This window comes from Vombatus ursinus, unplaced genomic scaffold (assembly GCF_900497805.2).
Source record: "Vombatus ursinus unplaced genomic scaffold, bare-nosed wombat genome assembly UNPS02014809.1, whole genome shotgun sequence".
NCBI lineage: Eukaryota > Metazoa > Chordata > Mammalia > Diprotodontia > Vombatidae > Vombatus > Vombatus ursinus.
In genome coordinates, this window is record NW_020954587.1 from 12522971 (window position 1) to 12549218 (window position 26248).

At 39.0% G+C, this 26248-nt stretch overlaps 1 protein-coding gene across 1 annotated transcript in view; it reads right to left on the reverse strand.

Annotated features, from left to right (window-relative positions):
- PWP2 (PWP2, small subunit processome component) overlaps positions 1-25280 on the reverse strand; it is a 39145-nt gene extending 13865 nt beyond the window's left edge. The window contains exons 1-14 of the mRNA XM_027875641.1: positions 25191-25280; positions 24101-24213; positions 22464-22558; positions 21492-21591; positions 21024-21167; positions 19221-19356; positions 16380-16615; positions 10925-11068; positions 9812-9882; positions 6636-6772; positions 5486-5634; positions 4076-4223; positions 3313-3463; positions 1867-2047 (exon numbers count right to left, since the gene is read on the reverse strand). Of these exons, the coding sequence (XP_027731442.1) occupies positions 1867-2047; positions 3313-3463; positions 4076-4223; positions 5486-5634; positions 6636-6772; positions 9812-9882; positions 10925-11068; positions 16380-16615; positions 19221-19356; positions 21024-21167; positions 21492-21591; positions 22464-22558; positions 24101-24213; positions 25191-25208 (1823 nt within the window). The 5' untranslated portion in view covers positions 25209-25280. The remainder of the gene's footprint in view (positions 1-1866; positions 2048-3312; positions 3464-4075; positions 4224-5485; positions 5635-6635; positions 6773-9811; positions 9883-10924; positions 11069-16379; positions 16616-19220; positions 19357-21023; positions 21168-21491; positions 21592-22463; positions 22559-24100; positions 24214-25190) is intronic.
- Positions 25281-26248: the final 968 nt, after the last annotated feature.

A 26248-nucleotide genomic window follows, 5' to 3' on the forward strand; every position in this document is an offset into this window, starting at 1 on the left:
ACATAGACCACAAATCAAAGCTTTTAAAAGCAAATGTTGAAATCCATTACCCAAACATGTACCATGCTTTGCCCCTTCTGAGGGTTTGAGCATGTTCTGCCCTCACTTTCATCTTTACCAGCCCTTCAAGGCCCATCGAGGCTTCTCTACCAAGCAGTTTTCTCTCTCCTTCTCTGTTTCTCAAAGCTCTCTCTCTCTCTCTCGGTCTCTCTCTTTCTCTCTCTCTCTCTCTCTCCCTCTCCCCTACCCCCACCTGCATGCCTCTGCACTAGACAAGACTCTCCAGCTCTTGAAGCATTTTTACTGCCCATGCCCCCATGCCTGGTATTCTCTCCTTCCTCATCTTTGCCTTTTTGCTTCCCCAACTAGTTTCAAGACTCAGCTAATGTCTATCTTCTGCAAGCTTTTCTCCAACCTTCCTAACCTCCGTGCCTTCCCTCTGTTGATTATCTCTGATTTATCCTGCAGATATCTTGTTTGTACATGGTTGCTTGTATATTACCTCCCCCTCAGATTATAAGCTCCTTAAGAATAGGGATTGTCTTTTGCCTTTCTTTGCCTCCTCAGTGCTTAGCACAATGACCAACACACAGGAGACAATAAATGCTAAATGACTAACTGAACTACAGACTTATATCCTATCAAGTAGGTAATATCTGTATCCACAATATAAAGGAATTAAGAGTTAGGGCCTTCTTCTATTATTATTATTTTTTTTTGTTTTTTGGTGAGGCGATTGGGGTTAAGTGACTTGTCCAAGGTCACACAGCTAGTAAGTGTTAAGTGTCTGAGGCTGGATTTGAACTCAGGTCCTCCTGACTCCAAGGCCAGAGCTTTATTCACTGTGCCACCCAGCTGCCCCTCAGGGCCTTCTTCTAAAAGGCAAAATTACAACTTTAATTAAATAGAACTAGAACATGAGGAGAGATGAGAAATGCTAGGGGTCCCCCTCCTCAACAATCCACTAATCAAGTCCTCTGCTATTTCAAAAAGAAGTAGCTATTAGCTAGCAAGAGAACATTACCAGAAATGCATTACCATGCATTTGACATAGGCTCACTTACTTAGCTGTTAAATTTTTTTCCAAGGCTGATTAAGTTTTCTAACTTGTCTGTTCAGATGATTATAATGATGTACATCACCAATGCTTAAAATCACAACAGAGATAAAAGGGACCTCAAAGATCATCTAGTCAAACCCACTCCCTTCCCTTTAAGAGGAGAAAACTAAAACCTAAGAAGTTTAAGTTACTTGCCAAAGTCATTAATTTAGTTACAGAACCAAGCCTAGGACTCAGGTCCCCTGATTGCAAGTCCAAACATCTTTCATTCCAACACACTTAACATGAGAAAGACTGAAATTTAAGAATACCTCAGAGAACCAAGCTGAGTCTATGCAAAAATGCAGCATTTTTTTTTATCCACAAGGCAAAGAAAATAGAAATAGGATTTTCAAAGTAAAATTATAATTTTTTCCTTCTAGTATTAATCACCCAGAAATAGAAGAATGGCTGTAAATCACTAACTTAGCCATTTGGGACACCATCTTAAAGCCATTTATTATAAATAATAGCTCAATTTTACATAGTGCTTTAAGACCAGCAAAGTGCTTTCCTCACAAAACTATAAGGTAGATGTTACACATATTATCTCCATTTTACAGATGAGGCAATAGAAGCTCAGCAAAGTTAAGTGGCTTGTGCCCAGTCATGTAATCGTTAACAAGTGTAAGGGCCAGGTCACTTCATGACTCCAAGTTCAACACTCTTTCCATTAGATTGCCTCCCACAAACCAGCACATCAGGACATTCACAGCATCCCGGCTCTCTGTTTCCATTCATCAGTCTCCAGGAGAGGATACACTTACTTCCCCTTGGCTGCGTGCTTGGCTGTTATCTTATCCAGCTCTTTTCTGCCCACTTTCAGGTCATGCCTGCATTCAATAGACCCCGTCTGCACAGCATTTTCATGATCCCAGAAGGAGATCTGTGAATTCAATGTGGCCACTGCCAGTTCAACACCATCTGGCCGAAAAGTCACAGCAAGAGCTGAAAGAGAAAGAACACAAACTCAGAACCAGGGTCCACGCTAATCATGCTCTCTGCTGAGGAAACAGTCTGTTACAATCAATCTGTTTATATATGAGCCTCAGATTTTTCCTAGAGCACACAAGGCAGTTTCATCACTACTCCTAAGAGCATATTAAGCTTATTTGCTGCATGTTTCCCAGAAAAATGGACGCACCCTGAGGGCTCTGACCCAAATATTCCACTTCTAGGTGAGTGGTGGTAAAGAACTTGTAAGTAAATAGATGTCCTTTAATTGGGAATTGCCAAACAAATGGTGACACTTAAATGTAATGAAATGTTTACTGTTCTGTAAGAAAAAATGAATATATTTAATAAAGAGCAGCATGGGAAGACATGCAAACTGATGCAAAGGGAAGGAGAACACGAAATTAACACACACAACTACAGGAATGCAAACAGAAGGGGAAAGAACCCTGAATTATAATATATGATATGTAATAATAATTATAATGACCAAACTTGGCCCTGATAAAAGGATATGGGAATGCACTTCCTTTCCTTCTTTACAGTGGAGAACGTTGTATATAAAGTTGGACTTAAATAGTTTTGCTGAACTTTTTTCTCTCTTATATAACAAAATGCAGGATAGAATAAAAGAAGGGAGACCAAGTAACAGACAAAAAAGATAAACTAGATGTTGGGAGGATCAGAGCCTGGTCGAGAGTGGGAAGATGTTATGAAGAACCAAGAGGCCTTGAAAACAGAACAGTTACAGGAGATGAAGAAGCCTAGATGATCCCCACCAGGAGTGCTAGGTCTAAGTGATGCTTCAGTATCCGAGGCGAAAGTGATTAGTAATATCCAAAAGCAGACAGAGAACATTATGGGCTGTCATTTGTGGTTACTTTCTCCTTCTCACTGCTGCTCAAATACGGAAGAGAAAACCAAGAAAAGGAATGACCAAAGCCTAAAACCAAAACACAGCCTCTATTTGTATGACCACCCTGTCCACTATCAACTTAGATTTATTTCTAAACAGTATTTAAAGCACAGAAAACACTGACAATTAAAGCATGAAGTTGTGACCCAGCCTTCAGAGACCAACTTTCTGACCTTTCTGGAATACCACCACCACCCCTCAAAAAACAAAAATAAAACTAATGAATAGTCTGATAAAAGTATTACCAGTGAAAAAAATCTTACAAATTAAAGTCACAAATCTGAACCTCATCCCATTATGTATCCTTATAGTTTATTGAGAAATGAAATAAGATAAAACTTACCATCTGAGGTTAAATTTAATGTTTCCTTAGTTCTCCAGCTATCAAACATGTCCCACAATCTCACTGTCTTATCCCAAGAAGCACTAGCAAGGATGGACTTCATTGGGTTAAAACACAGACTGCTGATAGGGCCCTCATGGCCTGATAAAACCTAAAGAATTTTTATTTACAAAGAAAAGGGAAACGAATAGTAAGAGAAGAGGGTAATGTGACAAGAAAATTTAATACTACTCCCCTGTGTCAAACAATGTGATTTAACCATGGATGTATTCAGATTTAGAAATGTAATTCTTTTTCGCTTCCTGGGAAGCCACACAATTTCTTCTATCATATACTCGCTTCTCCATTTTTCATTCTCATTCTCTCTTTCTTCCCACCCCATCCTCCCAATACCCTTTCTTTCTTTTGTCCTTAACCCTCTTGAATAACAATACATCCTAATTCCATCTGGGGAAGCTCCACAGAAAATCAGGTAGTTAATAAAAATAAAATGTGCTGTGTTTACCTACAGGTTAGGAGCTATTAAAAACATCAGAATTTTCTGAAATTTTGCCTTCTCCACACTACCAGCCAAGATGAATGAGAGAGTAAAGAATTCTCTCTTGCCATTCTAATGCTCTCTGTTGAAAGTGAGCTAATACTAACAAGAAATAGGTATGTTGTTATTCATTTACAACAACCACCCTCTCCTCAATACCCCACACGCATTTCACATTGTGCTTCAGTACCAAGGGTTTATTACATGTTAAGTTCTGTTCCTTACATCTAAGAGTCTACCAGTTTGCATAGACCATATAAAGATTTCAAAGGAATCCTGAGACCCAGCAGCAACAATTTCACCACTGGAATCCACAGCCACACAAGAAAATTGGGTTGGGCGAGGAGATGTAAATGTGCGAAAGTTTCGGTATCTACACGGGAAAAAAAAATAAAGTGTTTTAATGTCATTGTTAATTTACAAATGCATTTTCACAAATACCAGGGAGGTATCGCGACTAGGGATATCTAGCATGCTATGTAACAGTCAGTACCTAAAGAACTCTCAACAGGCTAGAATGACAGGCTGAAATTTAATAGGGATAGATATCAATTATTCAAAAAAATCAACTTGATAAGTACAAAATGGAAAGGGAAAGCCCAGCCAAGTTAGTGAGACATAGCTCTAGTCCAGGGGTGGGGAACCTGCAACCTCGAGGCCACATGTGGCCTTCTAGGGCCTTGGGTATGGCCTGCTGACTGAGTCTAAGTTTTACAGAACAAATCCTTTTATTAAGGAGATTTGTTCTGTGAAGTCTGGATTCAGAGGGCCTAGAGGGCCACATGTGGCCTTGAGGCTGCAAGTTCCCCACCCCTGCTAGGGTATTAATGCTTAATGAGTCAGTCATGTGACATAGTATCCAAAAACCCCAACTTGACTTGGGCATTAATAGAAGCACAGTATCCAGAACAAAGGTTGAAACAGTCCCACTGTACTCTGCTTTATTCACCCCACATTGGCCATATTGTATACAGTTGTGTAAGCCACAAATAGGAACGATATTGACATATGGATCAATATCCAGGGTAGGGCAACCAAGATGGTGAACAACAGAATGAGGACGAGCTGCAGAAACTAGAGAAGACATAAGGCAACAGGAAAGTTGTATTCAAGTATTTCTAGGACTGTTGTACAGCAGAGAAATTCTAATTAAAACTAGGAATGATGTGTGGTAACTGTAGAGAAGCAAATTTTAACACTTAATATAAGGAAAAACTTCTCCGCAGGGGTATGCAAACATGGGATGGGTTGCCCCAGGAAGTCATGGATTCCTCTTTACTACATGTTTTTCTAGTGTAGATGTTCTAGAGAGGATTTCTGTTCAGGTATGAAACAGACAAAATGTCCAATGAGTTTTCTTCCAATTCTGAGAGTCTATGATACTCTTCTGGTTCTATTTTCAAACAACTTGTGTTTCAGAAACAATATTGTGGTACCCAAGAACACAGACAACTTTTCTTTTTTTTTTCCATCCTAAATTTCAGCTAATGAATACAGAGGAAAATAATTCAGAAAAGATGTTCTGGGCCCTGTTTTCCTCATCTGCAAAATAAGAGCTGTACTAGGTCACCTAAAGGTACCTTCTAGTTCTAAAATTCTGAGCCTACATTTTAATAAAACATAAGAATTTACTACCTGTGGAGGTCAAAGGCTCGCACGGTTCCATCCAGAGAAGCACTAACAATCACATAACCTGTGGAGGTAAATGCCACAGCTGTGACCCCACTGGTGTGCTCTGTGAATGTGACAAAGCAAAACCCACTCAAGGTGTTCCATACTTTCACCTGCAACAGAAAGGGTTTGTGGAAAATCTCAGTGGACTTCATAATACCCTCACAAGTTTTACTCATACCCCAAAAGAGCAATTAATGTTCAATACTGAATTTAATTATAGATAGTTACTACATATTTACTACATATTTAGCTGTAACTGCTATTTAAAAAGGAGCTGAACTCTGTACTTTTAGTCCAATTTCAGAAGGCTTCTTTTGTATCAGAATATAGGAAATGAGCTAGAAAGTTCTGAAGAATTGAGTTCACTGAAATATATTTTCAAATTTCTGTGGCATTAATGTTGTCACACATCATATTCTCACATTGGTGCCAAGGGTTAAATATGTCACCACTGTCACACACTTCAAGTCAATCAAGATCAGAGTTGGCAAAATGGGAAGAGTAATATCGTCCCTAGCCTCAACCCCCATGTATCTTGTCCTCAGAGTTAACCCAAACACAGAAATGATGCCAAAAGGTTAAAAAAAAAAAGGCAAAAAAATCTGTCTAACTGAAATAAATCCATCCATAATCTGAAGCCTGAAAATACAAATTGTACTTTACCAATATAGTAGATGCTGACCACAGATAATTAAATTCAACCAAACACTGACACATACAAGACTGAATTTTAACAGGAATAAATATTTCAAAATATATGAATACTTAGACTTAACCATACACAATTAAGTTGTTAAACTGTTTCTTTCTGAAAATGGAAGAAGATACAAGGAATTACTTAATTCATCTTTCCGTCTATGAATTAAACTACAGTTATATGATTTCAGATTCATGGGATGATGAATAGGCCACACATATACACTCCTCAAAGAATATCTGTGAATTATTTATCTATGAATAGGTTAACGATCTATGAATTAGTTAAGTAACAAGAGGTGAAACAGTTCTTTCAGAGGAACCTTTAGAATGAGCAACTTACACTACCCTGGAGCTTTACAAAAGCAGGCTAACATTGGTTTTAACTACAGGTAATAACAAATCCCCAGCTTACTTTTCCATCAATGCCACCAGTCACTATGTACTGTCCATCAGGAGAATAGGCCAAAGACACCATGCTGTTGAAATGACCTTGCTGCTTCAGTACATAGGACTCACTTTGCCATTCCCATACCAGCAGCTGACCCAGACCTGGGGACCAATACAACATCAGAAGGGAGTAAATAAATGAATCTACTTATTTGTAGTAAAGTTATTTTTCATCCCCCTACACACCCAAGCACTAGAATCAGGCACCAGACCTATACGTATATTCAACACATTCATCCCAGAGCAGAAGGGGGAAAAACTGCTGCTTCATAAGCTGCACTCTGGGTTGCTGGGATGCAGCTTTACTTTAGTGCTCATGAAAAACATACTATGGCTAAGATGATGGCAGTAAGCGGGAGCTGGTCCTAAGTGGTTATCATGGAGGAACGGGAAATATGGAGAAGTGGCCTCATAGAGGCGATGGCAGGATTTAACTGAAGATTACATTGTTTTCTCCTTTGAAAGAAGGTAGTCTTCATTTGGTTGACCACCAAACTGTTTAACCCACTGAACAACATAAAGACATAACTATATGATAATGATTTTCTCCTCAACAAAAATCGCTAGGAAAACTGGAAAGCAATCTGGAAGAAAGTAGGTTAAGACCAACAATCTCATGTGATATACCACCATTCATCACAAAATGGCTACATGACTATATATAACAGGTCACAGCATGAAAAAAATTAGAGAAGGAAAGAAGATTCAGCAAAAAATGGACAATTCACATTACATAAAATTGAAAAGCTTTTGCACAAACAAAACCAATAAAAGGGGAAAAAAGTGAGAAAAAATCTTTGTAGCAAATGTCTATGATATAAGTTTGAAATACATGAGACATACATGGAATTGACTTATATAATATAAAAGAACAAGAGTCATTCCCCAATAGTCAAAGGCAATTCGCATGGGAAGAAATTCAAGCGATCCACAACCATTTGAAAAAAGGCTCTGAATCACTAATAATGAGAGAAATGAAAATAAAAAACTATGAGGTCCCACCTCATATCCATCATATTAACAAAGATCACAGAAAAGGAAAATGACGAACTGTTGGAAGGGTTCTAGGAAAACAAGCACACTGTGATTAATTCTGGAAAGCAATTTGGAGGCAAAAACTTGTGCATATCCTTTGACCCAGGGTTACCATTATAGAGGGAAAGGTCCTATACATACAAAAATATTTATGGAAACACTTTTTGTTGTTGCAATGGCTGTAAACAAAGTGAGTATCCATCAACTGGGGAAAGGATGAACAAATTATGGCACACAAATGTGGAATATTATTGCCTTTAGAGAATTAAGAAAAAAAAAGAAAAAAGCTACAAAGACTTATCTAAAATAATAGGACAGAAAGGGGGAAGATCATAGTTCCAAACTGTTTTCTAGAACAGCTAGTTTAATTCACAGTTCCACCAGCAATGCAGTAGTGGGCCTGTTCTCCCACAGCCTTTGCAATTCTAGCCATTTTCCTTTTTTGGTAATGGTTGCTTATCTGATAGGTGTGAGGTAGGACTGCATCTTTAAAAACTTCAAAAAAAATATGTTACATGTACCATGTTTAAAATACGTGTGCATGTACACATATGTGTACATACACACACACACACACACACACACTTTAACCTGGTAGTTCCAAAACTGCCCTACTTCTGTCTCTTCTCCTGAACTTTCTTCTGATTTCTGTATATTGTTAAAATGTTCAATGATACTTTCATATTTCTTTGTTCGATACAACCAATCACTACTTTCCCCCACCAACCTCCAATAATTCTTTCTCCTTTTCCTAACATAGATTCCCTTTTTTGTAATCAATAAGTATAGTCAAGAAAAACCATCCCACACGTTGACTTGGTCTGAAAATATGTATCTCATTTCACATCTATAGTCTCACTCTCCTAAGAAGTAAAAAATATTATAAGTCTTCTGGAGTTGTGATTAATCATTGCATGAATTGGAGTTCTTAAGTCTTTTAAGTTATTTTTCTTTCTAAAGTGATGATATTTTATAATTTTTCCATAGCTTTAGACCCATGATGCCACTGATAAGCATATGCCTCCAATGAAGTAAAAGAAAGAAGAAAAGGACCTGTAAGTACAAAAATATTTATAGCAGCATTTTTTTGCTGTAGTACAGAACTGTTAAAGTGGGTGCTCATCAATTGGGGGAATCACTAAATAAATTATTGCATATTAACATAAGGGATTATTACAGGTTCAGAGAATCTAGGGAAAATTTGCATGAACTCATGGAGAGTGAGATGAGCAAAACCAGGAAAATAATTTATATGATGACCACAATAATCTAAAGGAAAACTACTATGAAAGACCTAATTCTGATCAATTCAATGAGCAATCATGACTCCATAAGACTGATGTTATGAAGCATGCCTCCTCCGTCTTGGAAAAGAGGCAATGGACCACAGGTGCAGAATGAGACAATGATCACTGTCAGAACTGGCCTATGTTTTGGTTGACTATAACTGTCACAAGGGAAGAGCTTTGATTGGGGAAGGGTTGGGAGACAGCTATGTTAAGTGGTGCAGGAATTGGTGGGTAATGATAGTGATGAAAACAAGAAAGGAAAGAAATGAAAACATTTTTTTAAATGGCCGGAAGATAGCCAAAGTCAGAAGAGGACAGAGGCAAGTGGGACCATGCAGGTACTGGCATGTTAGAAATTAATATATACGGAAGAAAAAACACAAACTGTACATAAAAGAAATTCAGTTTCATCTAAGATCATTTTTTCTGTATTTCTCTGTATACTGAATTGTTTGATATGTTAAATTCATAACAAAAAAAAAATTCTTGAAAATAAACAACAAAAAGCTCAAAACTTAAATCCTGCTTTATGTCTTGTTATACATAAAACCTCCTAACTGAAGTCAGACATGACTCCCTTCAAGTCCTGTTACAAATGACAAAGATGATAAAGAAAGTCACAGCCACCTCTTGGGTATTACCTGAGCTTTTCCTTAATAGTAAACGACCTGTGATTTGGCTTATGCTCAAACTGCACTAACTTGAATGACCATCTAGCTGGAAGCTTTAACTTCAGCTCCAGCAGCTATGCCCAAGTCTTTTGGGGACAAGAATTAAGTGAATATTCTGTGTACGGTCTGCCTGGAGAGACACAAACCTGGACATCCAAAAGCGATCCAGTCTCCTGTGCTGTTGACAGAAATAGATGTAATCTTCTGATCTGAAATACTAAAGGAGAGAACAAAATAGAGATAAATAGGGAGAAAAAAAGAACAAAGAATAATTCTAACTGAAGTTTTCTGAGATCAAAATAATTTTTGTGGATTATGTACTTTATAAGGCACATAAGTGGTATAATGGAAAGAACACTGGGCCTGGAGTAAGCAAATCCTGAATTCCAATACAGCCTCAGACACTTACTAGCTGTAAGACTCTGGATAACCAGTTCCTGCCTCAGTTTCCTTATTTGTAAAGTGGGGATAATAAGAGCACCTACTTCCCAGGGTTGTTGTAAGGATAAAGTAAGATAATATTTATAAAGCTCTTTTCAAACCTTAAAGTGCTATATAAATACTAGCTATGATAATAATGATGATGATGATGATGATGATGAGACTGACTACATATTAGATTACCAAATTCTGCAATGATTCAATGGGCATTCTAAGGCAAAATGAATGCAACACCTATACTCTAATTTGCTTCAGAAATTATAGAGTGGTACTACCAGAAGGATGCCAGAGAAGAGAGTAGTGAACCAACTCTACCAACAAAAAGTCACTAAAAAACATTTAAGGAAAAAAAAAAAAGAAAAACTAAACTCACTGAAAGACAATTGAGTAAACTTATCAATAAATACTTATCACCAAATTTCTAAATTAGAGATTATCTATACTGCTATCACTGTGCAAATTATATGCTCCAATATGGCACATTTTAATAAATAAATTTAAGCAACCTGACAATGTGCAAGCTTTGAAATCTTAATTCTCTCTGGAATTTATGTATATATATATTTTTAAACTTCATGGGCTAAACAAATTGGCTTGACTCTCTAATGGTTTCATTAGAGATTATTCCTTACTACAGAAATTCTGTCACAGAGGAAAAGAAAACTATATCATGTAGTTGGAAAAATACCAATACCAGAACTCTTTGGTCTAAGTACTCTCAGCTAACTCAAAAGTTCTTTCATTTTGTCAGCACTCTGAGGATTTTCAATATAGTAGACTTTCCAATATATACTACCACAGCTGGCAAATGAACTCACCTCAGGGAGTGGATCAGGTTGAACTCAGGTAGTTCGTGTAGATGAAAGATTCCAGAAGCAAAGCCAGTGACTAGAAGGTGAATTTTCTTGTGATATGCAGCAGATGTAAGATTATTAAAATCTCCCTCTTTGTTGAAGAAGTACCTACATCAATGTGAAGATCAAAGAACTATAGTTAGGAAAAAATTCAGGTGGCTACTCTTACACACAAAACCTTAATCCAGTTGCCTCAATTATTTGGATACTTCAGGTCAAAGTATTTTTTTTGTATGGACACAACCCAACAAAACAGATCAGTTTAATAGAAGGCGAATACAATTATGACAAGGCCAAACTGCGTGGTAGTGATGATCTACCCTCATCTGTTATTCTCTTCGGTACCACTCACATTTTAAGTGCCTTCTCCTATGAGATTCCAAATGAATCTGAAATCTTTTTGCAATGTCTATTATACCTCTCTCATTAGCACCACTACCACATCACAGCTCAGGTCTGAACTGTGACATCAACTTTCAAACTGCTCTTCCTCACCTGCTCCCCCGCAAAAAACATATTTACTAAGGACCTATTATATGTGTCTAAGGCAATGAGTATTAGATTCTTGGGGAACAAAGAGAAATAAGAGATAACCCATGCCCTCCAGAAGCTTACAGTAGAGCACTGGGGAATAAAGCGGACCCTTCTCTGGAGTCCAAATCTGTGATTTCATCAATATGAGCAACTCTTGGTGTGGAAATTCTATCATTGATGCAGACTGGAAATCCATCTCTACCATGTGCTCCTAAGAGAGTGGCCTGGGGCACTAAGAGATTACCTGATTCACTTATGCCTGGTCACAGAACTACTGTGTGTCAGAGACAGGACTTGAAATCAGGTCTTCCTGACTCTAAGGCCTGGCCCCTAGCTACCATGTCCTGCTCTTCTCAAGGAATACATAAGTAATTATGATATAAAGCAGTATTTGTTAAGACCCATATAAGCAGAACAAAGTACAGGCAAGGCCTCTATTTTGAATTCATCTCCAGGATTAGTTTTGGAGCTGGGGATGTCCTGGATAGTCCGATGGAATCTTAGGAAAGCTGGCCCCAGTTATCCTGAAAGAGACTGTTAGGGATTGTACTGGATATAGGACTAAAAGCTGGAAAAATTTACAGGTCACCAAGTCCAACCCAGTTATTTTACAGATGAAGTAACTGAGGACTGAGCAGTTAAATGGTACAGTAGATAGAGTGCCGGGCCTGGAGTCAGGAAGATTCATCTTTCTGAGTTCAAATCTAGCCTCAGACACTTACTAGCTATGTGACCCTGGGCAAGTCACATAACCCTGTTTGCCTCAGTTTCCTCATCTGTAAAATGAGCTGGAGAAGGAAATGGTCAACTCCAGAATCTTTGCCAAGAAAACCCCAAAAGGGGTCAAGAAGAGTTGGACACAGCTGAAACAACTAAACAACAAACTGAGGACAAGAGGTTAAATGACTTGCCCAAGGTCACAGACACACAAATGGTAGAGTTAGAACCCAAACCCAAGTCCTTTGCCTTCAAATCCTGAGCATTTCTACTTTAAGGGAAGTATGTTGCTTCCCTTAAATACATATAAATGCTGCAAAAATTGAGTTTTGGAAATAATAAATGCTGAGATTGTGCTATCTTCTAGAACCTCTCCATCGTCGACATCAGTAACTAGTAATGTACAGCGCGTGGTTCCAAGAAGGCACGTGGGCTAAATTTTTTCCACTCTGACCCCTTCAGCAATTCTTAAACTGTGGATCGCAACCCAAAGTTTAAGAAGTGCTGCTAGCTAATGGTCAGTATCCCTTTACAAAGCTCCTTTCTCCCTATGTCTTTCAAGAATCTTCTGTTGCAATTCCATCATGACTCCTTTTTCTCACTTCTGTCCATAAGAGCATGCTGGCTAAGATTTCTGTTCTTGCTCTTTTCCTCACTTACTTAAATCCATTCTCAAAAGTCAGATTTAAGGAGGAGGAAGGCGGGAGAAAAATTTGGAACTCACAATTTTTTTAAATGATTGTTAAAAATTGTCTTTGTATGTAACTGGAAAAAACAAAATACTATTTTTTTTTTAAAAGCCAGGTAAGCTCCCCCCTCCCTCCTTCAATATTCCTCTGGCCACTTCAGCACACAATCACTTCTCCTTTAAAAATCTTATCCCCTGGGGCAGCTAGGTGGCGCAGTGGATAGAGCGCCGGCCCTGAGGTCAGGAGGACCTGAGTTCAAATCTGACCTCAGACCAAACACTTGACACTTACTAGCTGTGTGACCTTGGGCAAGTCACTTAACCCAACTGCCTAAAAAAAAAAAAATCTCATCCCCTATGACATTCCCTTTTGGTACCACACCACGTAAGGAGTTTATGCCACACTGTACTATTTTTAAGTCTCCTCCTGTATTCCCCACAGTGCCTGTATACCAAAGAGGTGTTGCACAAATAACTATTAATTACAGTCAAATCACAATGAAGGGAAAGCACTCAATTTATATGTTTCCTTTTCAGTCACCCTGAACAAACAACAAGAAACCTTAGAATGTTAGTGATAGAAGGGACCCTTTCAGAGATCATCAAGTCCAACGCAATCATTTTACAGTTAAGGAAAGAGATCCAAAGAGGTTTAAATGACCTTCCCTAGCTACAGCTAGGACTAGACTACAGGCTGCCTAACTCCTAAGCTTTTTCCACACTGCTTTAAAGTTAAAGTGTTACTGGGAACAATCCCTAACGGAGCCAGGAAATGTTTCTTTTGCTCTTGATGTTAGCTCTTGACATGTTACTGTTTTTAATCCTACAGCAGAGCTATTAACATTCACCAAATTCTCACTCCTTCTGATCTCACTGTCAAGCATTCATACGGGGACACACGACCACATACAACTTCAGTGGGAAGCAAATTCCCAAAGTTCAGGGAGGCACGAACAATTTGGACTTAGCTACAAAGGAAGATCTATTTCCCTAAAAATTTTCCCCTTGCAAATAGGAGGAAAATATTTTCAGGACCACATGCTTCTTACACTATTTCAATGATCAATTCAATTCCACAAGCAATTATTGAGCATGTCCTATGTGCTAGGTGCTGGGGATTCAAAGACAAAATAAGCAGCCTCTGCCCTAATGAAGCTTACATGAGAGTGAAGAGGCAGCATGGGACAGCGGAAAAGACAATGATTTAGAGGCAAAGGACCTTGACTTAAATCCCAGTCTTGGTTCTAATCCCAGGTCTGTAACTTGCTACCTGTGCAACACTGGGTAAGTCACGACTTCTCTTAGACTCGGGTTCTTCATCTGTAAAATGAGGGGATGGAACTAGATGGCCTGTAAGGTCCCTTATGATACCACGAAACATATATACAGAGAAGTAAATGTAAAGTACATACAATATAAATACAAAGTACTGGGGAGGAGAGGGAAAATGAATGATAAAAGGATCAGGAAAGATTTCTTGTAGGAGGCACTTCAGCTGAGTCTTCTAAGCTAGGGCTTCCAGAAGGCAGAGACGAAGGAGAACACTCCAAGCACAAGGAACAGGAAGGCACTTCTGCAGGAAGGTAGAGGACATGACGTAGAGCAGGCCTTCAGGCCACAAGTGGCCTGTGGGCACAACAAAGGATTTCAGGTGGCCCGGGCTGGTCGAAGGTTGTGCACGCCTGACGGAGAGAAGTAAGTAATCAACCTGGAAATACAGGTTGCAGCCATATTGTGAAGTGCTTTAAATGCTAGAGGAATTTTTACTTGTGCTAGAAATCATAGGAAGCCACTGAAGATTCTTGAGGAGGGGAGTGACCTGCTCAGCCCTGCGCTTTAGGAATGTCACTTTCACAGCTATGTGGAAGACACAGTGAACAAGGGAGAGACTGGAGGTAGGAAGACCAATTAAGAGGCTGCTGAACTATCCCAGTAAGAAGTGATAAGGGTCTGAATTGTGAGTGTCTATGTGTGGAGACAAAGTCCTCTGCTGAGGACAGGGAGAGAGGAGAGGCCTGAGGAGAGAAGTTATGGAACACACAGTGTGGGAAGCACGATGGGGAGTAAAAGGATTGCTACAGAAGGGGCCAGTTGAGATTACATATCGTAACTTTGTACTGAACAAATACAGGTTCCTTTAGCAGTACTCAGCAGCATGTGAGTAGGGACAGGGGTGTATGGTAGAAATAATCTGGGAAGGGGGTTTGTTAAGGAACGAGGTCGATAGCAATGCAACAAATGTGGCAAGTGTACACTTATTTTGTAGAGAGCAAAAGTTTGCTTTTTCCTCTGTACCATCAAAGTAGGCATCTTTATTTTTTTAACAGAATTATTCACTTCCCTATCATGTCATTTTTAAGAATTAGGTGTCTTAGTTCAACCAGATGGTCTTTCCATGCTCAATCATCCTTTACAGTATCATAATAGAAGCTGCTTGTAAATCTAAGTAACATTAAATTATACTGTTGTAAATTAAAAAAAAAAAAAGAATAAGGGACCAGGGACTCAAGGGAGCAGCTTAAGTGGTGAACTACAGTATCACAGTGTTGAAGGGAGAAGAGGGAGGCCACAGCAGGAGCGATGGCCTAGGGCAGCAGGGAAGAGTGGAGGTACTAGAAACTGAAGTAAAGAACAGTTTTAAGAAAAGTGTGACACAGGGAGAGATGGAAGGCCTGAAGGTCATTCTCAGAAAGAATTTCAGAGTTACAGATTGAATGAATAAAAATGGCCAAGGAATGCTGTGGGAGATGACAGATCATTCCTGACAGTGGCTAAAATGGAGTAAAGGTGCAGATCATGAGAGACGAAGAAAACTGAGGAAGTGAGAAGCAAAGGTATTTGAGGGGCATCAACATGTAAACTGAATTCTGCAGGTACAAGGACAGGAGCTGGGATGGAGAAGAAGACTACGATCAGGTACTGAACTTGAAAAAAGAAGAGAGAATAACCTTGTGGTTAGTAGCTAACTGCCACCAGGATGTAAACAGAGGATGAAATAAACCTCAAAGGAGAACCTGTCAAGTTCTCTGACAGGGGAGAGTACAGAAGTGGCAACGAGTAGCAACGAGCCTACCCAGGCCTCCCGGACAAGTGTCAGGGGCACAAGAAAAAGCACTTCTAGTACTTGAAGGAGTGACCAGGGACACTGTGTTTTCTGGGAGAAGTGAAGTTTCCATTATCACAAGAAAACAAAAGGAAAAAAGGAAAAGTAGTTTGTTAGAACAGAATGGGAATCCCATAAGGGACAATGGAAGGGAAGGATAGAGAGTGACAAAGGCTTAATGATGTACCAAAGTTACCATATGTAGAAACAGCTGAGCATATGGGATACTCCATTCTGGTCTCAGAATGTGAAAACCAGCAGAGGGCAACACTCACAAGAGGTGCCTCATATACCAAAGCACCTAACATCTGCTTGAAATGAACAGTTACTGAATTTAATTCTTTGAACAAGAGCATGGAGGAGAGAAGATCACCTACTTTGCCACATGTGAGTATTTCACTTTATTCTTTTTCTTTTCATCATCCGGAACAGTTTTTCCATGAATGGTATTGTCCTCTTTTTCTATGTCGTCATCATCCTCCTCCTCCTCCTCTTCCTTATCCCTCTGCAGTATGTCTGCCCGCCAACCTTTAGGAGCTTTCAACTTCAGGCCATCTAGCTCAGTGTCACACCGCCACACACAGAGCGCCCCATCTTGGCTCAAAGTGTACAGCTGTCAGACCAAGACATACAGGTTAGCAAAAAGGCAATGCTCTCCTGCCAGCTACTCCCTCCCTCCATGGAATTCACAAAGAAAGGAAGCAAATGCAATAAGAAATCAATTCAATTTATCCAAAATTAAGTATAAGGCACATTGCTCTCAATATACAATGATTTTTTAAAAAAGAATAGAAAAAAATACTTAATTGATACAACAAAACCTTTTCTTGGCAAACTGAGTGGCAGGGTAACAATGTCTTGAAAAGAATTTCATCAACAAAATTTTTGGCAATGTTGTTTATGTCATATTAACTTTAGAAACTAAAGGAAAAAACAAGACGTTTTTGCCCTCAGAAACTGTTTTCCACCTTTTTGTCTCTTTATCATTCTGCCTTCATAAATTAGGAATCTGACATTAATATTCTTTCCATAACTGCAGAACTCTGCAAAACAGGGAGTACAAGAATTTCATGATACAGAGTTTCTCTTTTTATCTTGAAGAGAGAAGAGCTGGGTTTAAAGAGATATTGTGGGGAAAGTGACAGAATCAATAACTGAGGAGCAGAAAACAGTATGACAGAAAGTAGGAATAGAACAACATACCAACATAAGGTCAAAATGGGTACGTGACTTATACATAAAGGTTGGTACCATGAGAAAATTAGGAGAGCATGGAATAGTTTACCCATCAGACCTATGGATAATGGAAGAATTTAGAACCAAACAAAATACAGAGAACACTACAAAACATAAAATGGATAGTTTTGATTATATAAAATTTAAAACACTTTGCACAAACAAAACCAATACAACCAAAATTAGAAGGAAAGCAAAAAACTGGGAAAAAAATTTTTATAGGAAGCATCTCTGATAAAGGCCACATTTCTCAAATATATAGAGAACTGAGTCAAATTCATAAGAATACAAGTCATTCCCCAACTGATAAATGGTCAAAGAATACGGACAGTTTTCAGAAGAAGAAATCAAAGCTATCTGTAGTCATATGAAAAAAATGCTTTAAATCACTATTGATTAGATAAATGCAAATTAAAACAACTCTGAGGTATCACCTCACATCCATCAGATTGGCTAAAATGACAGAAAAGGAAAATGATAAATGTTGGAGGGGATGTGGGAAAACTGGGACACTAAAGCACTGCTGATGGAGTTGTGAACTGATCCAGCCATTCTGGAGAGCAATTTGGAAATATGCCTAAAGGGCTATAAAGCTCTGCATGCCCTTTGATCCAGAAATATTACTAGTAATTCTGTATCCCAAAGAGATTTTTAAAAAAGGGAAAAGAACCTATTTGTACAAAAATATTTATAGCAGCTCTTTTTGTGGTGGCTAAGAATTGGAAATTGAAGTGCTACCCATCAACTGGAGAATGGCTGAACAAGTTGTAGTTGAACATAATGGAACATTATTATGCTATAAGAAATGACGAACAGGCAGATTTCGGAAAAACCTGGAAACTTAGATGAACTGATACAAAAGGAAGTGAGCAGAACCAGGAGAACATTGTACACAGTAACATCAATACTGTACAATAAACAACTGTGAATGACTTAACTATTCTCAGCAATACAATGATCAAAAACAATCTCAAAAGTCCTATGATGAAAAATGACTATTGGCCTCCACTGAAAGAACTGATGTCATCTGAATACAGATGGAAGCATACTATTTTTTAACTTTTTTTCTTTCTTTTTTGCTTGAGTTTTCTTGCACAAAATCTATATTAGACTGCTTACCATCTGAGGTAAAGGGAAGGGACAGAATTTGGAACTCAAACTTTAAAAAAGAATATTAAAAATTGTTTTTACATGTATTGGGAGAAAATACAATATTATTTTAAAAAATAACTGAGGAGTAAAAGAATTGGCAAGGTCTCTTTCAGCACAGAATCTAATAAACTATCTGAGATTTCCTCTAAGGCCAGACTAGACTAGCTTTTGCTCAGGTGTGAAATTCCCTTTCCCAGGTCTGTGAGGTCATGTAGGCTGTCCTTCATGCCTGGAGTACACTTCCCTCCTTATCTCACTAACAAGGCCCAGCTCAGGTTCAATTTCCTCTGTGAAACCCTGATTCCCTATGTTATTAGAAGCACTCTTCCTCTTGAAATTACAGCTTATGACAATTTGGGGGTATCAGAAAAGGCTTCACAGAGGAGGTGAAACTTGAACTAGGCCTTGTTGGAAGATAAAGATTCTGAGATTCCATCTCTCATGTCTATGCATTCTAAAGTACACTTCCCACTTCTTCAAGGTAATAGATGGAGGGATGGATAGATATAGATATGTAGGAAGATATAAATATAAAGACATATAGATATGTAAATAGATAAAAGCATATATAGGTACATATCAATATCAGGAAGGAAGAGGTGAAGTGGGGAACATATGTACAAGAAGGCCTGCTCAAGTAGCAAAGCAGGTAGCTATAATGAAAAAGGATAAGAGAGATATTCAACCTAGTAGTTGAAATACTGACTGGAAAGTCCCTTGGACTTTTTCCACTTCCCTGCTTTTCTAGACCACAATTCTTTAATGAAGCCATTATCAGCATCTATGGTTTGAATCAAAGTTTTCCAACGGATATTTGCTTTTCTACATACATCCAAGCTTCCCGCTTCAAAGAAACAGGCGACGATAGCATCCTTATGACCTCCTAGTGAATAGTAGACCAAATTATCCCATCGTTCCGCTCCAAACACCCAGGTCGTCATGTCCTTGCTCCCAATCACAAAGCACCTTTAATTACAAGAAAAAGCAACTCGTTACATAGTCTTTTATTATCCCACTAACAAAGCCTTTGATCACCATACTACCACAAATATAAAATCTCCGGGAAATCTAAGGGAGCTCAGAGGCCACCATGCCCATATCAGAACAAGCACCTCCTCTACAACCTACCTGGTAAAGTGGTTGTCCAACTTTGGCCTGAAGACTTTAGTGAGAGAGTCTTCACTAAAGGATCTCATTCTACATCTGGAGAGCTCTACTACTTAAAAATTACATCAAACCTAAAGTTATCTCTCTGCAATCGTCAACCACTATTCCTATTTCTGCCCTCTGGGACCGAGCAGAATAAGCCCAATCCCACTAACATATTTGAAGACTTCTATCACACTTCCCCTAAGTCCTGTCTTCTCTATATCACCAATAATTCTCATATGGCACAACCTCAAGGCCCTTCACCATCATGTCTGTACTTCTCTGGGTGGTTTCCATTTTATAAGCAATTTTCCTAGAATAGGCAGGGGGGAGGAGGGTAATAGTGGGGTAAGGGTATAACTAAATAACACTTATTTAAAAAAAAAAAAAGGCTGGGTAGATATCAAAAAGACTTCAAGGTCAATAAGAAGCAGAAAAAAAAAAAACTAAGATAATTGTAGGCTGTATTAAGAGAGGTGTAGTAACCAAAATGAGGAAGATAGCTAGTGACCAAGATCACACAGCTAATTTGTGTCAGGAGCCAGACCCGAACCCAGGTCTTTCAGATTCCAAGGCCAGTTCACTAACCACTACTCCACTTCCTATCCATCATTTTTTACAAATGAAAATAAACTATCATATAAACCAATTTCCAACTAAAGTGAGAAAAAGTAGAATTAACCTTGACAGATTACATTTGAGCATCTGCCTCAAACCTCTAGGGACTCTACTATCTGAAAACTGCTACATTAAATCATTATACCAAGAACTACAATAAATGGGAAGGTGCAGGTGTTGTTTTAAGATCTCTTTACCTCACTCTGTATGCTATTCAGCACACCACACCATAGGGAAAAAACGCCCAAGCTGGCGTATCTGAAGTCAGTTTGGCCATCTCTCTTACATACCTATACCTGACAAGATCTGAGTTTGAATGCCAGCTCAGCTTTGTACTATCTATGTGTTCAGCTTTCTGTACCTCAGTTTCCTCACACGTAAAATGAACAAGTCAGACTGAGATGACTTCTAAGGTCTTTTCCAACTTTGTATCTATGTTCTTGTGAAATGTTATTTATGGTGCCAATATTCTGAAAGCAATTCTATGACACTCAGGCAACATCTAAACCACAAAACTTATCTGAATATTTTAGGAACCATTCCTATTGGTCACAACTGCAAGGTACATGTACATAATGCAAAGAAAAAGATTCAGGTTTAAATTATGTCTATAACCACAAGAGTCTAGTTTTTTCCTACTTGATGCAATAAAAATATTTCTTTCAAGCAAAAATATTGCTGTAACCTAGACATGCTAGTTAATTAAATTAGATCCAGACCGTCTACTTGGAAGTTTGCCAACAGAATAAGGTTTATAAAGCAACAAATGGTGTTTTAGTAATATGTCCCAATTCCCATCTTTCTTCACCCAAAACAAGGTGTCTAGCAACATTCATCACCAACAAACAATGCATAGAAATACTTACTTAGAATCATCAGTCCAGTCAATGAATGTGGTTTCATCATATGGCCCATAGTAAGTTTTGTCCAAGACAAAGGCATTAAATTCTCGCTTCTTTCCAGGGGCATAATACATTTGGGCAAGGTTGTCTTTTGCCACCACAAATCTCCTGCCAAACGAACAGCAAAAAAGTTATATATACAGCAAGTTTAAAACAAAAACCTCAAAATCACTGCTATTGTTAAGAAGAATAGATAATGTTAGGATAACTCAACTTCTCAGCCCAGTAACTGCAAACTCTTATCAAATAAACATGTTAGCAACTACCTTAACGAAGAACACAAATGATTTGTGTTACCAACCATTCCCCAACTCTGTCTATAATCCAGTGCTGACTGACAATGATACAATTTAAAAATATTTTTAAAATATACAAAGGACAATAAAAGACATACCATTCTTCCTCCTTCCAATTAATTCAGCATTCCCTTACCTGCCATCTGGGGAAAAGGAGACACTATGAACAGAGCCATTGAAGTGGAAATGATGCAGCACAGATTTGCAAACCAAACTGACAAGCAAGGCTGCTCCCTCTGAAATTAAAACAAGAACTAGTTGACAGACTGAATATGGAAAAAGAGAATCACAGAGTCTGAAGATTGGAAGAGAACTCCATGGCCATACCCAATCCATACACAAAAGTAATCACCACTAAAAAAATCTAACAAAAAGTTCATCTATCCTTAAAGATCTCTAAGGAAGGGAAACCCCGCCCTCCCTCCACCTTGAAGTAGCCCATTTCACTTTTAGACAACTCTAATTTTTAGGAAGTTTTTCTTGAAATTAAACCTAAATTTGTCCCTTTTCCAGCTTCCAACCATTGCTTCTATTACACTTTCTAGGGTTAAAAAGAACAGTTTGATCCCTTCTCCACATGACAACCCTTTCCTCAAATAATGATGATGATGATGATACGGTACTAGCATTGGCACTTTAAAGTTTCCAAAGCACTTCACAAATATCTCATTTAACACACTGGAAGATAAGTACTATTATTGCCACCATTTTACAATGAGGAAACTGAGGCAGGCAGAGGTTAAGTAATGCCTACAGTCACACAATTAGTAAGTGTCTGAGGATGGATTTGGCTGGCTGTGTGACCTCAGAGAAGTCAATTAACCTCTCAGTGTCCCCAGGTTAAGTTTCTAAGACACTAAGTTGCAAAGCACATGCCAATCCAAACTGATAACTTGCACTACAGATTTGCCGTGAGGTAAGCATTTTGTAAACTTGAGTATACGTGATTATGATACTCATTATAAAAGGACTTTACTCATACATTTCAACTTAGTGTCAGGTTACCACAAAGGACACAAATGGAGTACAACAGCTTCAGCCAAAAATTGGATTTACCAACATTACATTTCATTGTTTTAAGAAACTGAAACATATGCTAAATGATTACCTTCATCAACAATGACGGCAAAGCAGCCATCTGGGGAGAGTCCCACACACTTAATGTTATACTTGGTCGCCAGAGGTAGGGTTTCAGACTTGTTGCTTAAAAAAAAAATTTTTTTAATTAAAATTTAAAAAAAAAAACAGGAGAGAGAGAATACAAGCATTTTTTAAACCTCATTACACAGAGGTAAATGACAATACAATATTGTTTTCTCTGGTCCTAACCTAGAATCTGATCTGAAAGCCTAACCAAATGAATCAAATCAATCAACAAGCATTCACTGAGAAACTACCATATGCCAGACACTGTGGTAGGTGCTGGAAATATCAAAACAAAAAGACAATAGTTCCTGCTTTCAAGGACCTTACATTCTCTGGGGAAAGACAACATACATACGTATACATGTAAGTACAAATAAAATGTACACGGGGTCATTTTGTGGGAGGAAGACACCGACAGCAGAAAGGACCAAGAAAAGAGTTCATGAATCAAGTGGTAACTGAGCAGAGTTTGGAAAGAATGCAAGGTACAGAAGAGATAGGAATGAAGATGCATGGAAGTCCATTCAAACGCTGAGATAGGAAATGGTATGTTGTATCCAAGGAACAGCAAGAAGGCAAGTTGGGCTAGTTTGCAGAGTTTGTGAAGTGGAATAATGTACAATAAGGCGGTAAAGGTAACCTGAAGGACTTCAAATGCCAAACAGAAGAGCCTGGATTTGATCCTAGGAGTAACAGAGAGCCCCACTCAATTAGGACATGTATAGGATAGAGTAACCATAAAGATCAAGTTCATAGGATGTTAACCTTAGATAGCATTCTATCCATTTTTTCCTTTATAGAATAGAAAATTAAGTATAGAACAATTCAGAAGAAAAATGAGACATCAGTCATACCAAGAATTGAATCCTACTAAATTAAATTCCATTGAATTTAAGAGAGGGAAGTAACTTTTTTTTTTGAGGGAAGTAACTTTAAAGGAGAATTTAACGCTCCCATATTTTAAAGTTGAAGAAACAGAAACCAAGAGAAGCTATGGTGACTTGCACAGTCATAGAATTTGGACAACACCCCAGCTGTCAACTCCCAATCCAATGCTCTCCCTACCACAAAATGAGATCTTGAACTTCTTTAACTTTAATCTTTGTTCCCTTTGACCAATAAATATGTAACCTGGTCCCAATTGCACGGAACACCACCATGCTGCTCCATCCAGATCACTACCTGTCCTGTTACCTTAACTTCTCTCTCATTTAGCCATAGTAAAAACAGTCAAAGTCAAGTCTAAGAAGTTGTCTCTTTCCTTGCTATACCATCAATTCTAAACTACTGTCCCCATGTATTTTCCTAAAATTATATATAATGTTCTGCTTTATATATTCTAAGAACACTACAAAATGACTTCATAACATAGAATTTTAGTCAAGAAATTAGCATTAAAGGGGGGTGAATTCTACTGCCAATTCTGATTTGCTGATACCTCTCTGAAACTATCCTCTGTAAAATGCAGGTGAAATATGCTCAATTCACAACTGTGATGTAAAAATTAAAGTGGGGAAAAACAGCTTCAAAATCCAGCTATGCCAGCAGGTGTGTCATAGAGGCCGAAAGTAACTACTGTTAGTATTCCAAAATACTCACTTCTTTAGGTCAAAGACAGTGACTCTATTTCCCACTGGGCTGATGACCGAATTTCCATCAGGAGTAAAATTCAAGTTCCCACAGCGATAGACTGTACCCAGCAAATTTGAAAACTGAAGAAAACAAAATACATTTGCCTTAAAACCAAGATTATGATCTTGTTATTCCTAAAAGGTGATAGAAATCTCAAGTATTCAGGAAAACAGCGGTGGGGAGCCATGGTACCTTCTAAAGAGGGGCCTAGGTTACGGATAAGTTGTACTTTCTCACTATCATACTATAATGTAATATCACACTATAGATAAGCTTTATCTATAACCTGGTTTAGAAGGTACCACGGTGGCTGCGGATGATGATGATAAATATCTAACATTTAGAGTGCTTACTATGTGCCAGGTACTGTACAGAGTTTTGCAAATATTACCTCGACCCTGAAAGATAGGTGTCACTATTATCCCCATTTTTCATATGAGGAAACTGAGGCTAAATGCCCAGCCTAGCATCACACTGCCACCAAGTGTCTGCGGCAGATTTTAACCCTGACCTTCCTGACCTCAGGGCTCAACACAGTATCTGACACATGGTAGATGCTTAAATACATGTTGATTAATTGACTGCAAGTCCAGCGTCGCCACCCATTTCCCAAAGTTTGAATACAAGCCATTGGCTCAAGCACCTCGGAGCACAGCAGGATCCCCAAAATAAAATGAAAACGCAAACTTTTTTTCCCTCGCAAACCGGGATTTGACCAAAATGCCCATCCCCGGAGCTCAGAAGCCCGTTTCCCGTCTCAGTGACCGCAGCCCACGTGCTAGGCTGGGAACCGGGACTCTCCTCCTCCTCCTCCTCCGTGGCCGCCCGGGAGCCTCGCGCCCCGCCCGGGCTCCGACTCGCCCGGGCTCCGACTCCCCCGCCCCCCGAGGCTCCAGCACGCGGCGGACGCCTGTGCGCTCCCCCTCGGCTCTGCCCAGGTGCCCCCCAAGCCCCCACCCCATCCCGCTCTCCTACACGGCCCATGCGCAGTGCGTCGTCGCGCTGCGCGGGATGGGGCGAGGGGGTGTCGCTCTCCCCGGGGCCCCTCCGCGCTCACCCGGTAATTGAACTTCATCTCCGCGGATCCCGCGTAGGAATTCCACCGCCACCCGGTTCAGCCAGGCTCGCGGACATCCGGACTTCCGGGAGAGCTGAAACGTAGGCCCTAGATAGGATGAGTATTCTATTGGGAAGGTGCTGCGCCCCCTGGTGGCTCGGAGGAAATAGCGCTCTATTCCTCTCTCATTCATTCAACAAAAGTTGCCAAGAAAGCACTGTGTAAACCTATGCGCTCTCTCAAAAGAGAGCATTTAATAATCACTCGCGTTTATTTGGGGCTTTAAAGTTTGCAAATCCCATTTGATCCTCACCACAACCCTGGGAGGTAGCAGAAATTGAGACTGTTAATGGAGTCAGGAAGATTCTAAATTCAAATTCTCCACTTACTAACAGTCCAACCCTGAGCAAATCACTTAACTTCTGTTTGCCTCAATTTCCTTATCTGTAAAATGGGGATAATTATAGCATCTACTCCCAGGGTTGTGGTGAGGATCAAATGAAATAATAATTGTAAAACACCCAGCGTTACATAAATCTTAGCTGTCGTTTTTTATTCCCATTTTAGGATACAGAGGAAGCCAGAAATTAAATGATTTTATCAAGGTCACACAACTAGTAAATGTCTGAGGCAAAATTTGAACTCAGGTCTTCCTACCTCCATGTCCAGGTTCACCGTGCCACCTAGCTGCCTAATAGAGGGAAAATAATGCTGTGGAAGCATAGCTTCTTTTTTTATAGGCATTATGCTTATATTCTTGCCTCTGTAAGGGGCAGTCCTCAAACTCTTTGGTCTTACACCTGGAAAAAATTATTGAGAACCACATGTAGGTTTTATCTATTGACATTTATTGTATTCTGTGTTGAAATTGTATCTTGTTATGATCCTCCTGACTCCCTCTCCCCTTCTAGTTAGTAAAGCAAATTAGGTTGTAAGTAGCCAGTTTAAAGTAATAATAGCAAGAAGTAAGATTGCAAAGGAGAACATAGAAATCACTTATAGATTGTCCCACAAATCAAACGAACAGTTATTTGTAAACTGTATCTGACACTATGTGC